The 15,685-nt window shown below is 40.6% G+C and overlaps 1 protein-coding gene across 1 annotated transcript in view; it reads right to left on the reverse strand.

The window, feature by feature from the left end:
* Positions 1-6,192: 6,192 nt before the first annotated feature.
* PSMD1 (proteasome 26S subunit, non-ATPase 1) overlaps positions 6,193-15,685 on the reverse strand; it is a 105,062-nt gene continuing 95,569 nt past the window's right edge. Inside the window, exons 24-25 of the mRNA XM_060015945.1 lie at positions 8,482-8,637; positions 6,193-6,498 (exon numbers count right to left, since the gene is read on the reverse strand). Coding sequence (XP_059871928.1) covers positions 8,491-8,637 — 147 coding nt within the window. The 3' untranslated portion in view covers positions 6,193-6,498; positions 8,482-8,490. The remainder of the gene's footprint in view (positions 6,499-8,481; positions 8,638-15,685) is intronic.

The raw sequence follows: 15,685 nt of genomic DNA on the forward strand, positions 1-15,685 counted from the left end.
CTCCCTAGACCTTCTCTAACGTGGTACAGAAATGCGAGCTAAGGCCAGTCGTCTATGGATTTAATTCCCACAGTTTGGTTTGGTCGCACTGGCTTTCCCCTCAGATGTGATGCTTTTCCATATTCCTTATTAGTATCAGCCCCACTGCCAGAGTGTGACTTTGTCTTGGACCAGTCAGTGGCTTGAGAATGTTGAGGGACTAAGCACAGATTACATGTCCCTGTTCAGGATGGATTAGGACCTTTAAAGACTCTAAGCACTGAAAAGATTATGGTGCCTCCCCCACGCCCCGTTGGCCCCATTAAAAATAAAAATATTTCTAAGTCACAGAATAAATGTAAGGAGGTCTAACAGCGTATTCATTTTCCCCATAAAGACTATTTTAATTGCAAATATATGTTGATCAAATTATTTTAAGAAAAATGAAATTATTTTTTCCTGGGCTTCTACCCTGCTGGCTCCAGCATGCACTTCTGCCCGCTGATGGGCAATTTAGCCCTGCCAGCCCCGCCTGAGCCCGCTGCCGGCTGAGGAGGTACTGGACTGCGTGAACACAGCCCCCCTGAGAACCCTGACGAGAAGGAAGGCTGAGGCACCTGTGTCTAGGCCTCTGTGGGGCTGGCTTGGGGCCTGGAGTTTCCAGGGCAAGGACTGACTGTTTGGCATCCGCTCACAGGCACTGTCTGCTCGGGCAAGGCGATGTGCTTGCATCTCCCTGGTCACTGCAAGCCGCAGAAGGTCTCAGGCTGGGGGCTCCGGTGGGGCACTTCCCAGGGGAAGCAGTGCGTCGTGGCCGCCCCTGCTCCTCAGTATGCCCACCGCAGGGCTCTGGGGAAGAGAGCGAAGCATCTCATTAAACGGGCTGTTACCAGAGTTCGACAAACCCGAAGTCCTTTTTGCTGGTGAGCAGCAAGAGCCACATTGAGTGCAGGCGAGCCTGGAGTTAGGGAAGCCAGTGGGCCTGATGCCATGTATCACATGTACCACAGGCGAGACCTGCCCAAGGGGCCCCAGCAGGACAGCATTCTCACCTCCTGCCACTTGGTCCACTGACCTGGTTTCTGGGGACCCTTCCTTTGGGGAATAATTCTGCCTCCAGGTATGTCCTGCATTGCTGCTGGAGACATCTGTCTTCTACAGAGGGCTTTTGCTGATGGCTGTGCTGTTGGAGGGGTTCTGGGGTCCTCACTACCCCCGTATCCACACCCCGTCTAAACGCCAAGGGGACCCAAGTCTGGAGGCAGCTTTGTGTAGGACCGTGTTTCTCAGTGTGGTCTCAGGATCACCTGAGTGCCAGCTAAACTGGCTGATTTCTGAGTTGGACTCCAGCTCTGTCAAGTCACTGCCATGGTGGCTAAATAAGCAGAAGCAAACGAATCGGGTTTTGTAGTCAGACCTGGGTTTGAATTTGTCTCATAACTTACTGTGTACCCTCATCCTCTCTAAGTCCCATTTTGCGTAACATGGGCCAGTAATATTTAGCTCACGATAGAATTGCGAGGATTGAAAATGGTAAAATGTGAATAAAGTGCTGAACAGTGCCTAGCTCACAGAAGCTAAATACACGTTTGGCACCATCATCGGTCCAGCCATCTGTCTGACCGTCTGTCTGTCCATCTACCTGTCCATCTGTCCATCTAATACTTACTGGGAGCCTACGATGAGCCAGGAACTGCTCTAGGCACTAGGAATACATCAGTCATCAAAAACAAACTCCTTGTCCCCAGGAAGTTTACACACTAAGCAGGGGATACAGACAATAAAGAAACATATGATAGGCAAGGTGGTTCTAAGTGCCATGGAGAGAAATAAATCAGGATCAAGTGTATCACCAGACTCCCCAGTTATTTAACCTGGAGCCAACAGGCATTATGTCTCAAACACTGTGACAGGGACTTTGGGGGATATGTTGGGGCTTGCTCTTAAGGAGCTGGCTGGGCGATAAAAATCCCATACACACAGGAAATCACTGGAGAACAACGAATCACCTGCCAACCATGTATCATACACGCCTGGGAGCTGCTCAGAGGAAAGATTGATTGAATACCCCCACCAGGCTTCTAATCCAGGAACAAAGGAAGGGATATGCTTACTCCTTATTTTGGAGAGGCTAGTTCATACCCAGCATAAGCAGAAAGCCTTGTATGCTTATAAACCTCTTAAATCATTAGAACATGAATCAGGGCTTCTGAGAAAAGATCATGGCATGAGTCAGAGGCTGCTCACACCAGGTCGTGGGAATACAACTTGATGGGAAACTCTTTATCTGTCCAACTATTTGCCAAGTCCCAGCTCTGTGTAATGCCCAAGATCTCTGAAGGTAATTGTCTGCCGGATGCAATTTTATTATAAATAAATAACTCACTGATTTGGCAATCACTGAGTGCATGCACCAAAGGAACTGCCCAGATCCCAGCGAACAGATGGGAAATGCCCATCAGCAATGGGCTGTGTTGTAGAGGCAACGGGTGTTTGGAAATAATGCTTTTATTGACAATCCCTTTTTGAAAGGCGTACTGGCTTAAGAGTATGGAGGAAGAAGACACAAACTTGGAGCAGAGTATGGAAGTAGAATAGCCAGAAAAATGGCTATTTGGAGGTCTGTTGCCCTTTGGATCAAACATGCCCAGAAAACTAATAGGCCAGGGACCAGCTCTGTGGAAAGACGAACTGGAAACACAACTGTAAAAGTGGTGCTTAATGTCAACCAGTCACTTCACTATTATAAGTGCCTTCATGTGTAAAATGAGGGGTTAGACCATACCGTTCTGATTCAATTAAAATTTAGGGAATATGTTAGTGCTAGGTTCTTTAACCTAGATAGATTATCTCAAGATAACAGCGTCTAGTTCACAGGGTTGTCGTGAGGAATAATACATGTGATTCTTAGTATCTAGCATGTAGTAAGCATGTAATAATGAGCCATTATCATTTAATCCCCCAACCTTGAGATAAACATTATTTCCTCTGTACAAATGAGGAAACCACTAAGGGACAAGATTAGGATCTGAACCAAAGTCTGAAGCCAGAGTCTACGACCTTCCCATTATGCAGTTCGGTTTGGAAGGGCCCTCCCTTCCAGTTCTTAATTGTAAAAAATGAAAGGGTAGAAAAGGAACTTGAGCTCTAGAAACAATCAAGCTAAGCAACTTCTAAGGGATTTGCCGTGCAAAACCGAAGTGTTGTCTCATTTATGACAAAGAAAATAAGGAGGCTGGGGAGAGGACTGAGACAAAGCCACCAAAGCTTCTTTGCCCAAGCTCAGCTGCTTCTCATCATCTCATGCCAGTGAGAGATTTCAGACACACCATCTTGCACATATACATACACAAAGAAAAGCCAAGGTTCTCCAAGAGTAAAACCCACTGAAAAACAGTCCTTAGAAGGATTGTTTAATCACTGCAGGAGATAAATAAGAAGACATTTGAATTAATCCCCTCATATGTCCTCATGGATTCTGTCCCAGTTGTTCTGTTAGTGCTCAGTTGTGGCTCTCACCATTCTCAACAGTACAGAGTCCAAGAATATATGATCATACATTGCGCGCTAGGGTTATAATGGTGAGCAAGACAAAAGTGGGGGAAGATATAGGCAAGTCAACTGGGCAATGAATAATAATATGGTGTGATAAGGACCACGGGGGCAATACTGGGTGCTGGGGAAGCAGAGAGGACCTCGTCCAGCTCTGGTGGGGGGAATTGGGGAGGGTTTCTTAGAAAAAGTCTCTTTAAATTGAGACCTAAAGAACTAACTAGTAGAATGTATACATATAGCTAATTCACTTCACTGTACAGCAGAAACTAACACAACATTGTAAAGCAATTATGCTCCAATAAAAAAAGAAAAAAAAAAGAAGCAACTAGTAGATTCACCAGACCTTGAGGGAGAGGCGGGAATAAAGAGAGAAGGGTATTTCAGGCAGAAGGAATAGTACGTGCAAAAGCCAGTTATCTCTAACTGGCATGAGATGATGAGAAGCTGAGCTTGGGCAAAGAAGCTTTGGTGGCTTTGTCTCAGTCCTCTCCCCAGCCTCCTTATTATCTTCATCATAAATGAGACAACACTTCGGCTTTCCACAACAAATCCCTTCAATGGATCTTTGAAGGAAGTGAAAGTGGTTCTAAGTGTGAGGTGGGAGAAGAGTGAAGAGATGGGAGGTTGGAGAGGTGAGTAGCAGCTAACACCTTGCATAACTTTGTACACATAGAAAAGGATTTGCACATTATTCAACAAAGAACCACTGAGAGATTTTAAGCAGGAGACTAATATGGTTTGCAATTTAGAAAGATCAGTTTGGAGAATGGAGTAGAGTGGGCCAAGTCTAGAGGCAGACAAACAGTTAAGTACTTAAACTAGGGATAGTGAACAGTGGGGAAGGAGGGTGGACGAACTGGAGAGATACTTGAGAGGCTAAACTGAGTCAAGGGTGAAGCCTTTCTAGATTTCTGGTTGGATCACCAGATCGAGGGGTTGTAATTAGCCTCAAGCGGGAGCAGAAGAGGCTGGACGTGCTTTGCTTATATGGTTTTAAGTGCCTGTGAGGCAGCCCAAATAGGGATGCCCAGGAAGTGGTTGGATGTGCACCCCCCTTGCCTTCAACTCTGAAACAGTGTGCCCCAATGACAACACTGGCAGTAATTGCTGCCATTTTCCCTTCTGTTTCTTCTATAGAATGTGTCAATTCTAGCTCCTGTCCTGTTTTCATACGTGACTTTATTTCATATATCACTTTAGATTTCTTTGCACCTTAGTTATCTCGGTGCTGTGCGTATCTTAGGAAATCTTCTAGGAAAAAAAAAATCAGGAAAAGAGATACGATCTCATCATAATCTGACCCAAGAGGCCATTTTACTTTAATAGCTTGCATTTTTTTTTTTTTTTTCGTTACACGGGCCTCTCACTGTTGTGGCCTCTCCCGTTGCGGAGCACAGGCTCCGGACGCACAGGCTCAGCGGCCATGGCTCACGGGCCCAGCCGCTCCGCGGCATGTGGGATCTTCCCGGCCCGGGGCACGAATCTGTGTCCCCTGCATCGGCAGGTGGACTCTCAACCACTGCGCCACCAGGGAAGCCCAATAGCTTGCATTTTTAAAAGCTATAACCTTAAGATTTAAGACCAAGATACAAATTCTAAATTGCACTTCTTACTGGGAACTAGTGCTGACTACTCCCTGAAGTTCAATCCACTTTTTTAGAAAGAATTTATTAACTTTGGCCAGAGACCCATGAATGTACCACTTCTCCCAGACTACTCAATTTTGGACAGTGACATCATCTACAGACTTCTGTTTTTTAAACATTTCATATATTAAGGGAAATGTTAGAGATAACTGTGTCTGAAATGCAAGCAATGTTAAGAGGTTGAACAGGAAGGACATAGCTAATGAGAGGCTAGGAAATGAGATAATCTCTTTTAGAGAATCATCTGATATTGAGGAAACAAGGAATTTACAAAGGAGGGGATACAATGAAATTAACCAACGAGTGGAGCCATCCTTTGGGATCAGTAACCTTTAGACCTGGACCTAACAACAAAGCTGTGGTAGATGAACGGATAGAGCTGATCTACCCAGGAGTTTGTTTCCTCTAAAAACAGGTTTTTTTTTTCTTTTCCAGACTCAGAAGGCTATATCTTAAATTAAGAAGTGAAAGAATCAAGGTTGGAATAAAGAGTTATTCGTGTATAAATGTTGGAAACTACCTACTTTTACTTTAATAGTTGAAGGCCAAGGCACAAAAGGCCCTACATAACCAAATGTCTGCATTTTTTATTACCTTTAAATTATACCTCAATAAAAAAAAACATGAAAAAAATGTCAGAAAAGGAGAAAAAAAGGGTACATTATTAAATCTTGTGGCTAAATAAACTGAAATAATTTATATCTATTGTCCTTAACAGGGTCAAAAGCAGGAAACAATAAGCAAAGCTTATTTAAAAAAAAAAAAGCTTCTGAGCTGCCTAAACAGACTACATTTCCCTTGGACCATTAAAGGGACTTCCACCTCAATAAGCGACGCCACCCTACACCTTGAATCCCATTAATAAAAATGCAGAGAATTCTTGGAGTAATAAACAAGGGCGGTTGTTTTTCTCTCTTATTTTTTCCATTATTTTGCAAATAATCTATAAAATAGTTTAACTCTTTCACCAATATTAAAGTCATGCATACTTATCCCAGCAATCAAAGATTTAGCTCTTTGGGTTTAGGCGTTTCATGGTGGGAGGAAAGAGTACTAGATCCATTTATTTAAAATCCAGGCTGAAAAACAAACAAGAAGTCCTTGTCCATCTGAAGATCTTAATATATTTATTTGAAAACCAAGTTGTGTGAAAGAGAACACTAAATAGTCATATACCATCTCTTCAACCAAAGACTTGGACACAAGGTCCGCACAGAGGCAATGATACATGCAGTGAATAGCAGGTCTCAGCATGAACTTCCTCACAGGCGTTTCCAATATGAGCTTGGACAATCTTCTTCAGGTGAGTAATAAAATCCTGGGGAAGCGGGGAGAGAGAGAAGCTAGGGTTATTCTTTATTTTAAAAACATTGAAAAAACCCCAAACAAACTACTAGATGTTGAAGTCTAAAACTAGCCTATAGACTTCCCTGGTGGTCCAGTGGTTAAGACTCCACGCTTCCACTGCAGGGGTAATGGGTTCAATCCCTGGTTGGAGAACTAGAATCCCACATGTTGCACAGTGTGGCAAAAAAAGAAAAAACAAAAAAACACGCAAAATAAAAAACCAAAACAACAAACAAACAAACAAAACCAAAATAGCCCCTAACTCTGCTGATGCAGTCCTAATACGACAGTTCGTGCTAAGACAGACTATAGTTTCCGAATTCTCATTTGACTGGATATTTTACCCTTTTAAAAACTAACAAGGGGAACTTCCCTGGTGGTCCAGTGGGTAAGACTCCACGCTCCCAATGCAGGGGGCCAGGGTTCGATCCCTGGTCGGGGACTAGATCCTGCATGCATACTGCAACTAAGAGTCCGCATGCTGCAACTAAGAAGTCCGCATGCTGCAACTAAAAGATCCTGCATGCTGCAACTAAAATCTGCATGCTGCAACTAAAATCCCGCATGCCGCAACTAAGACCTGGCGCAGACTAAATAACTAAATACAAAAGTAAATAGATAAATAAATAAATATGAAAAAAAACCTAACAAGAATCTAATTTCCAACTGAAAACTTCTAAGCCATTTTGTAGTTAGCTGTCTTGAAAGACTTAATCAGGGGGTTTTCAGTAAGGTATTGTGAAAGGCTGAAGAGGGCTAATGTGAGTTCAGTTCTGCACCCAGACTGCACCCAGGGTATTAATATTGTCATGTGCTGGTTGGGTAAAGCTTAGGAAACCATCAAGAGCTGGAAGACAATTTTCAAAGGCAGGAAGGCAAGTTATAAATCTCCAAACTGTGTCTTGGAGGCTTGAATATATTTTTCTACTAATAGCAGGGTTTCTGCCTTAACATTTATCTGAGATTTCTACAAAAGCTTTCATTAATTGCTTACTTAATGTGTAACACTCACAGCGTTAGATTTGCAACTTGACATTTCAAATGTATTTTTCTTTTGTCCTAATGTAATAAATGGTACTGATCTTACTTTCTTTAAAGAGTAGAATAAATTCATATTTGTTTGACAACGTACTTGTAGTAGGGTGGAATTAGAGAACCTTGATTATACAGTTTATATGTATCTTCAGATACGTGATGACCATTCAAAAAAAATTGGAGGAAACAGAATGACAATTTCGTGAAATTGCAATCTTTTTGCATCTAAAAACCCCCTTCAACATTGTTAGGACATTAGCATAATAATAATCTTTTTCAACTGGACAAAGCTTTGTGTTACAGTCTAACTGACCCCAAAGTACCTATAAGCACTATGGCTTATACATATTAGATGTTCAATAGCTTCTCAAATAAATGAATGGTAAGGCTTTTAGTGCCAAAAGTATTGCCAAAGGAAAGGGAGAGAGAGAAGAATCAGTGAGGAATTTAGACCTGTGCTACTCAAAGTGTGATCTACGGACCAGTGCCCGTCCACAAACTATAACTGATCCACAACAAGGAGCTTACATCAAAATGGAAATCACCTCCGTCACTGAGCTGTCAGTTCAGCTGACTTTTTTGGGGTTAGTGGGTAGCAAGGCTTTTTTGATGAGAGAAGCATTGAGTTACATTCTGGAGCAAGCTCCCTACTTCGTCATGGACCTATGAAATCAGTTTGCAGTCCAGCCACTTTGAATAGCACTGGTAGAACACTAGAGGGTAGAGAGTCAAAGAAGGAAAAAGGAATAGGTATATTCCATATTCATGAAGAGGTCAAAGAAGGATAAATTTTAATACTGTTTAGGTAAACAGGGATTAAGTACAAAAGGGAAAAAGTGAGACCATGTCTCTGTATAAAACATTTGTGAAGAACTGACTAAGAGATTTCCCTTGATACACAATTTTGTTCCACACACACCTCTGGTCCTTAGTCATCAATATACTCAAATGGTTCTGGGGGTTCTGGCTCTTGCTCCTCTTCCTCAATTTTCGGGCCATGGGCTGCCACAGGTTCCACCAGCTCTTCAATGTCTTCACTGGTATCCTTCAGAATGATGATGCCTCCAATGGACAGCTATTAAACAGAGCAAGGAATGAAGAAGCACAAGCTCCACTCGTATTTCCAGAATGCTCCAGAATCTTGAGTGCATATTTGTTAAATGGTACCTCAAGGCTACTAGAATGATTTGGAAATAAAGAACTGGGATGGAACTACCTTTCCTTGATGACAGTCAGGAAACCTGGGCATTTGTGCCTGTGTGATGCTACACTAGTGACTTAACTAAACTGTTCAAACGTAAGAAGGGGCTAATAAAATCTTCCTGATCTATTCCTTCAGGTTAGTCTGAGGGCTGAATGAGGACATCATTGCCAATGTGCATAAGAAAGGATAAAGATAACTGTAATCTATAGGAGTACCTGCAAACTTAACCCAGTGGTTCTGGATGGTAGAACATGTGGTGTTGCTGTTTGGATGATGCATCCCAATTTAAGAAGTATTTCTCAGTACTGCACTAGCCTCAGTCGGACTGCAGGGAGAATGTTTACTATCCAAAGACGGTATTCTAATGCCTTGTTACTCAGTGTGTGGTCCTGTACCAGTAGCATCCTCATTACCTCAGAGCTTGTTAGAAATGCAGAAAACTTAGTCCCGCTTTAGATCTCTGAATTTGTATTTTAAGAAGAGCCTCAGGTGATTTATATGCATGTTAAAGTTTGAGACGCACACTAGTCTAACAGATACTTTATCATTTGTGAGAAAACCATCATTTTCGACACAAGAGACAACCTAGAAATGAAAAGCCAATTTTTCTCCAGCAATTTCAGAATGATAGAGCAATATAAGTATCACAAATATCTGAGTGTTTTTCACTATAATCTACAAATCCTTGTGATGCGAGACAGTGAAAAACTAGACTAGAAACAAAAGGGAAGTAGAGTATAGAAGCAATTCTATTAAGCCCTCTCCCAAACATATTAGCAAAAGGTAAATTCAAAAATCAAACTGTCTGCCCTTCTCTGGTGTGCTAATCTTATTCTATTTGCTTGCCTGTGTCAAAGGAAATGGAAAGCTGCTCTCTGTAATTAAATCAGTCAACAGTGAAGGGAACATCTGGCAAAAACATATTTCTACCAAAGCACATTACTGGGAAGGAAAAAAAGCCCAAGCATGTTAGGAAAATGATTCATATATGTATAAGCATCTCTGCAGTTCAACCTAATCTAATTTTTACTCATCAGAACTCTGCTCTGCCACGCTATAAAACTGGTGTGCCTTCATGAATTTCTAAACTATTTCCCTTCTCTCAATACATACATATTCATACACATTAATCTATAATCCTTTCACTTAAAAAGCTTGCTTTCCTTGAAGAAAAGCCATTTTATGAATGGACCCTTCCTTTAATACCAATATTCATCCAAGAACAGAGTAACATGGCCACTATCCTAATACTCCATGGTCTAAAAGTTTATTTGAACCTTCTAAAGGACCAAATGGAGATCAATCTTTTACTCAACAGAAAATACCCATGTTCACCAAAGGACTTCCTGCATTTTGTAAATACATGGCTCCAGATTACAATGGAACTATTTCATGCTTAACTGGAATGCTCCAGCCCAAATCCTGCAATATAATCAACATATGGGAAGAACTTTTTATAGCTACATGGTTTAGATTTATTAATGCCTTATATGTTAGAGAGAAAGTTCACACTCTCTAAGCAGAGAATAAGATATATGACATTCTGTTTTCTGAGAAGGCTAGTGACAATGGAAGACAGAGGCAATGGGGCACTTCGGCTGCCAAATGTTCCACACTCTCTATAAGACATCTTTTAAGATGGACAGGAAACAGAGTAGGAATGCCACCCATTTTCAAAACTAAAGCTGCTGGGACTTCCCTGGTGGTCCAGTGGTTAAGAATCTGCCTTCCAACGCAGGGGACGCAGGTCTGATCCCTGGTTGGGGAACTAAGATCCCACGTGCTGTGGGGCAACTAAGCCCATGCACCGCACCTATTGAGTCCACGTGCTACAAACTACAGAACCCATGCACTCTGGAGCCCACATGCCACAACTACAGAGCCCACGTGCCGCAACTAGAGAGAAGCCCACACACTACAATGAAGAGCCTGTGTGCTCTGGAGCCCGCGCACCACAACTAGAGAACAGCCCGTAAGCCACAACAAAAGATCCCGCGTGCCACAAAGAAGATCCCATATGCCACAACCAAGACACAACGTAGCCAAAAAATAAAAAATGAAATAAATAAATATTAAAAAAAAAAAAAAAAAACAACCCTAAAGCTGCCTCTTTCAAATGCAATGTCTGAGGAAGGATCTGATGACCCTGCCATTGAGGGTTCTGGAGGGAATGAGTCAGGGGGCACCTCTTTCTTCACTGCATACACACAGAGGCAGTCTTTCCATCCTTTTTTAAAAAATTGAGATATAATTCACATAACATAAATGATCTCTTTTAAAGTATACAATTCAGTGATTTTTTTTTTAGGATACTCACAAAATTGTGCAGCCACCTCCACTATCTAATTCAAGAACACATTCATCAACGTAAAAGAAACTCTGCATCTGCCAGCCGTCATTCTCCATCCCCCACTCCCAGCTCCTACAACCGCTAAAGCAACTTCTGTCTGTATGGATTTGTCTATTCTGGACATCTCAAATAAACAGAACCATACATTATGTGGCCTTCTGCGTCTGGCTTTTTTCACTTAGGATAAGGTTTTTAAGTTTCAAACACGGTGGAGTATATATCAGTATGTCATTTCTTTCAGCTGAATAATATTGCATTGTGCATATCACATTTTGTTTATCCATCCACCACTTGATGGACATTTAAGTTGTTTCTACCTTTTGGCTATTATGTATAAAGCTGATATAAACATTAGTGTACAAGTGTTTGTGTGGACATTCACTTGGGCATATACTAAGGAGTGGAATTGCTGGGTCATGTAAGTCTATATTTAACTTTTCGAGGAACTGCCAAACTGGTTTCCATACAGGCTGCAACACTTTACATTCCTACCAGTACTATATGCGGCTTCCAATTTCTCCATATCCTTGCTAACTTTAACCTACAAACCTATTGTCTTTTTTTTTTTGCGGTACGCGGGCCTCTCACTGCTGTGGCCTCTCCTTGTTGTGGAGCACAGGCTCCGGACACGCAGGCTCCGCGGCATGCGGGATCCTCCCGGACCGGGGCACGAACCCGCATCCCCCGCATCGGCAGGCAGACTCTCAACCACTGTGCCACCAGGGAAGCCCCTATTGTCTTTTTGATTATAGCCATCCTAGGGTATTATGAAGTATCTCCTTGTGGTTCTGACTTCCATTTCCCTAATGATGAATGATGTTGAGCATCTTTTCATGTGCTTTTGGCCATTTGTAAATCTTCTTTGGAGAAATGTCTATTCAAATCCTTTGCCCATTTAAAATATACATTTTTTTAAAAATCATTGAGTTTTAAGAGTTTTAAAAAATGTATTTGGGTATAAGTCTCTTATCAGGTATGTGATTTGAAAATATTTTCTATTCTCTGGGTTTTTTTTCCACTTTCTTGATAGTGTCTTTCGTAACACAAAAGTTTTTAACTTGATTAAGTCCAATTTATCTTTTTTTTGCGGTTGCTTCTGCTTTAGATGTCACACATGAGAAAACACTGCCTAATCCAAGATCATAAAGATTTACAGATAGGGTTTATATAGTGTTAGCTCTTATATTTAAGTCTCTGATCCATTTTCAATTAATTTTTATATATGCTGTAAGGTAGGGATCCAATTTAATTCTTTTGCATATGGATAGCCAGTTGTCTTAAGCACCATGTCTTGAAAATACTATTCTTTCCCCATTGAAGAAAACCAATCGACCATAAAATGGATTAAAGACCTAAACGTAAGACCGGATACTATAAAACTTCTAGAGGAAAACACAGGCAGAACACTCTTTGACAGAAATCGCAGCAAATTTTTTTTTAGATCCATTTCCTAGAGTAATGGAAACAAAAGCAAAAATACACAAATGGGACCTAATTAAACTTAAAAGCTTTTGCACAGCAAAGGAAACTATAAAACAAAAAGATAGCATACAAAATAAGAGAAAATATTTGCAAATGATGTGACTGACAAGGGATTAATTTCTAAAATAAACAGCTTATACAGCTCAATATCAAAAAAACAAACAATCCACTCAAAAAATGGGCAGAAGACCTAAATAGACATTTCTCCAAAGAAGACATACAGATGGCCAACAGGCACATGAAAAGATGCTCAGCATCACTAACTATTAGAGAAATGTAAATCAAAACTACAATGAGCTATCACCTCACACAGGTGAGAATGGCCATCATCAAAAAAAACTACAAATAATACATGCTGGAGAGAGTGTGGAGAAAAGGGAACCCTCCTACACTGTTGGTGGGAATATAAATTGGTGCAGCCACTATGGAGAACACTATGGAGGCTCCTTAAAAAACTAAAAACAGAGTTACTATATAATCCTGTAATCCCACTCCTGGGCATGTATCTGGAAAAGACAAAAACTAATTCAGAAAGATATATGCACCCCAATGCTCATAGCAGCACTATTTACAATAGCCAAGACATGGAAGCAACCTAAATGCCCACTGACAGATGAATGGATAAAGATGTGGTATATATATGTGTACGTACACACACACACACACACACACACACACACACACACACACACAGGACTATTACTCAGCCATAAAAAAGAATGAAATAATGCCATCTGCAGCAACATGGATGGACCAAGAGATTATCGTATACTCAGTGAAGAAAGTCAGATAGACAAAGACAAATATAATATCATATCACTTATCTGTGGAATCTAAAAAAACGGTACAAATTTATTTACAAAACAGAAGTATACTCAGATAATACTGTAGAAAGCAAACTTACGGTTACCAAAGGGGAAAGGTGTGGGGGGGGGGATAAATTAAGGGGAAAGGGTGTGGGGGGGGATAAATTAGGAGTTTGGGATTAACAGATACACACTACTATATATAAAAGAGATAAACAACAAGGACCTACTGTATAGCACAGGGAACTACATCCAACATCTTATAATAACCTATAATGGAAAAGAATCTGAAAAAGAGTAGATATATACATAAATGTATAACTGAATCACTTTGCTGTCTGTATACCTGAAACTAATACAACATTGTAAATCAACTATACTTCAATTAAAAAAAAAGTCATATTGACCATAAATTTTTGGACTCTCAATTTAAAGTCATTTATCTGGATGTCTATCCTTATGCCAATACCAGTTTTGATTACTGTAGCTTTGTAGTAAGTTTTGAAATTGGGAAGTGTGATTCTTCCAACTCTGCTCTTCTTTCTCAAGATTGTTTTGGCTATTCTGGGTCCCCTGTATTTCCATATGAATTTTAGGATCAGTTTGTATATTTCTGCAAAATAAAGTTACCTGGGATTTTGATAAGGACTGTGTTGAATCTATAGATCAAATTGGGGAGTACTGCCATCTTGAGTAATACTAAATTTTCCAATTTGTGAACATTAATTATTGGCTCTGTAGTTTTTTTCCTTGTAATGTCTTTGCCTGGTTTTACTACAGAGTAATATTGGCCACACAGAATAAGTTTGGCAGTGTTTCCTCCTCTTGTATTTTTTAAGAGCAGTTTGTAAAGGATTGGTGCTATTTTTTCTTTAAACATTTGATGGAATTAACCAGTGAAGCCATCTGGCCCTGGGCTTTTCTTTATAGCTTCCTGATTATTAATTCAATCTCTTTACTTGTTATATATCTATTCAGATTTACTATTTCTTCTTGAGTCAGTTGTAGTAGTTTGTGTCTTTCTAGGACTTTGTCAATTTCATCTAAATTACCTAATTTGTTGACATATAGTTATTCACAGTATACTCTCATAATCCTTTTATTTCTGTAAGGTTGGTAGTAATGTGTAAGGCTGGTAGTAATGTCTCCTCTTTGTTTCCTGATTTTAGTAATTTGAGTCTTTCCCCTTTTTTTGATTAAACAGATAGAAATTTATTTGCCCTATATAGTAAGAATCATAACAATATCCAACTTTAGTATACACATACTGTGTGCCAGACATGGTTCTGTATGGCTCACGTATGTGCCAAACATACCTATATGTTGTGTCCCCTCCCCCAATTCATATGTTGAAATCCTACCCCACCCCCACAAAGTGTAATGGTATGAGAAGTTGGGTCTTTAGGATGCAATTAGGTCATGAAGGCAAAGCCCTCAGGAATGAAATTCATGCCCTTATAAGAAGAAACATGAAGAGAGTTTGCTTTGTCTTTCTCTGCTATGTGAGGATACAATGAGAAGAGGGCTGTCTATAAGCTGGGATGATGGCCTTTACCAAGAACTTGCTCATGCTGGCACCCTGTTCTTGGACTTCTAGTCTCAGAACTGTGAGAAAGAAAGATTTGTTGTTTAAGCCACCCAGTCTTAAACAGTAGGTGGCAATTTGCTATAGCAGCCAGAACAGACTAAGACATATTTTAATGCAAATTACATTTTTATACAGTGTGTACACATCAACACCAATTTATGATTGCACTGTACACTTGTCTTTTAAATCAGATAAGAGGAAAAAAGACCAGGGAGTGGGTGGTGAGCTGGCCACCCTGGGGACAGGGTGAGAGCAGACTCGGGCCACAGGGTGGGGTCCCTCTGGTCTAGAGTTCTGTGACCACATTTTCTGAACTCCAACTCATCTGATAAAGAATTTTTCTGGATCCCTTCATAATCTTAAGAATTACTGAAGACCACAAATAACAAATATTGGCAAGGATGTGGAGAAAAGGGAACCCTTGTGCACTGTTGGTGGGAATGTAAACTGGTTCAGCCACTATGGACAACAGTATGGAGGTTCCTGAAAAAACTAAAACTAGAACTACCAGATGATCTAGCAATTCTACTCCTGGGTATGTATCTGAAGAAAATGAACATTAATTTGAAAAGATATATGCACTGCAATATTCACAGCAACATTGTTTACAATAGCCAAGATATGGAAGCAATGTAAGAGTCCATAAACAGGTGAATGAATAAAAAAGAATAAATGGAATACTACTCAGCCATA

This window comes from Delphinus delphis, chromosome 7 (assembly GCF_949987515.2).
Source record: "Delphinus delphis chromosome 7, mDelDel1.2, whole genome shotgun sequence".
NCBI classification, from domain to species: domain Eukaryota; kingdom Metazoa; phylum Chordata; class Mammalia; order Artiodactyla; family Delphinidae; genus Delphinus; species Delphinus delphis.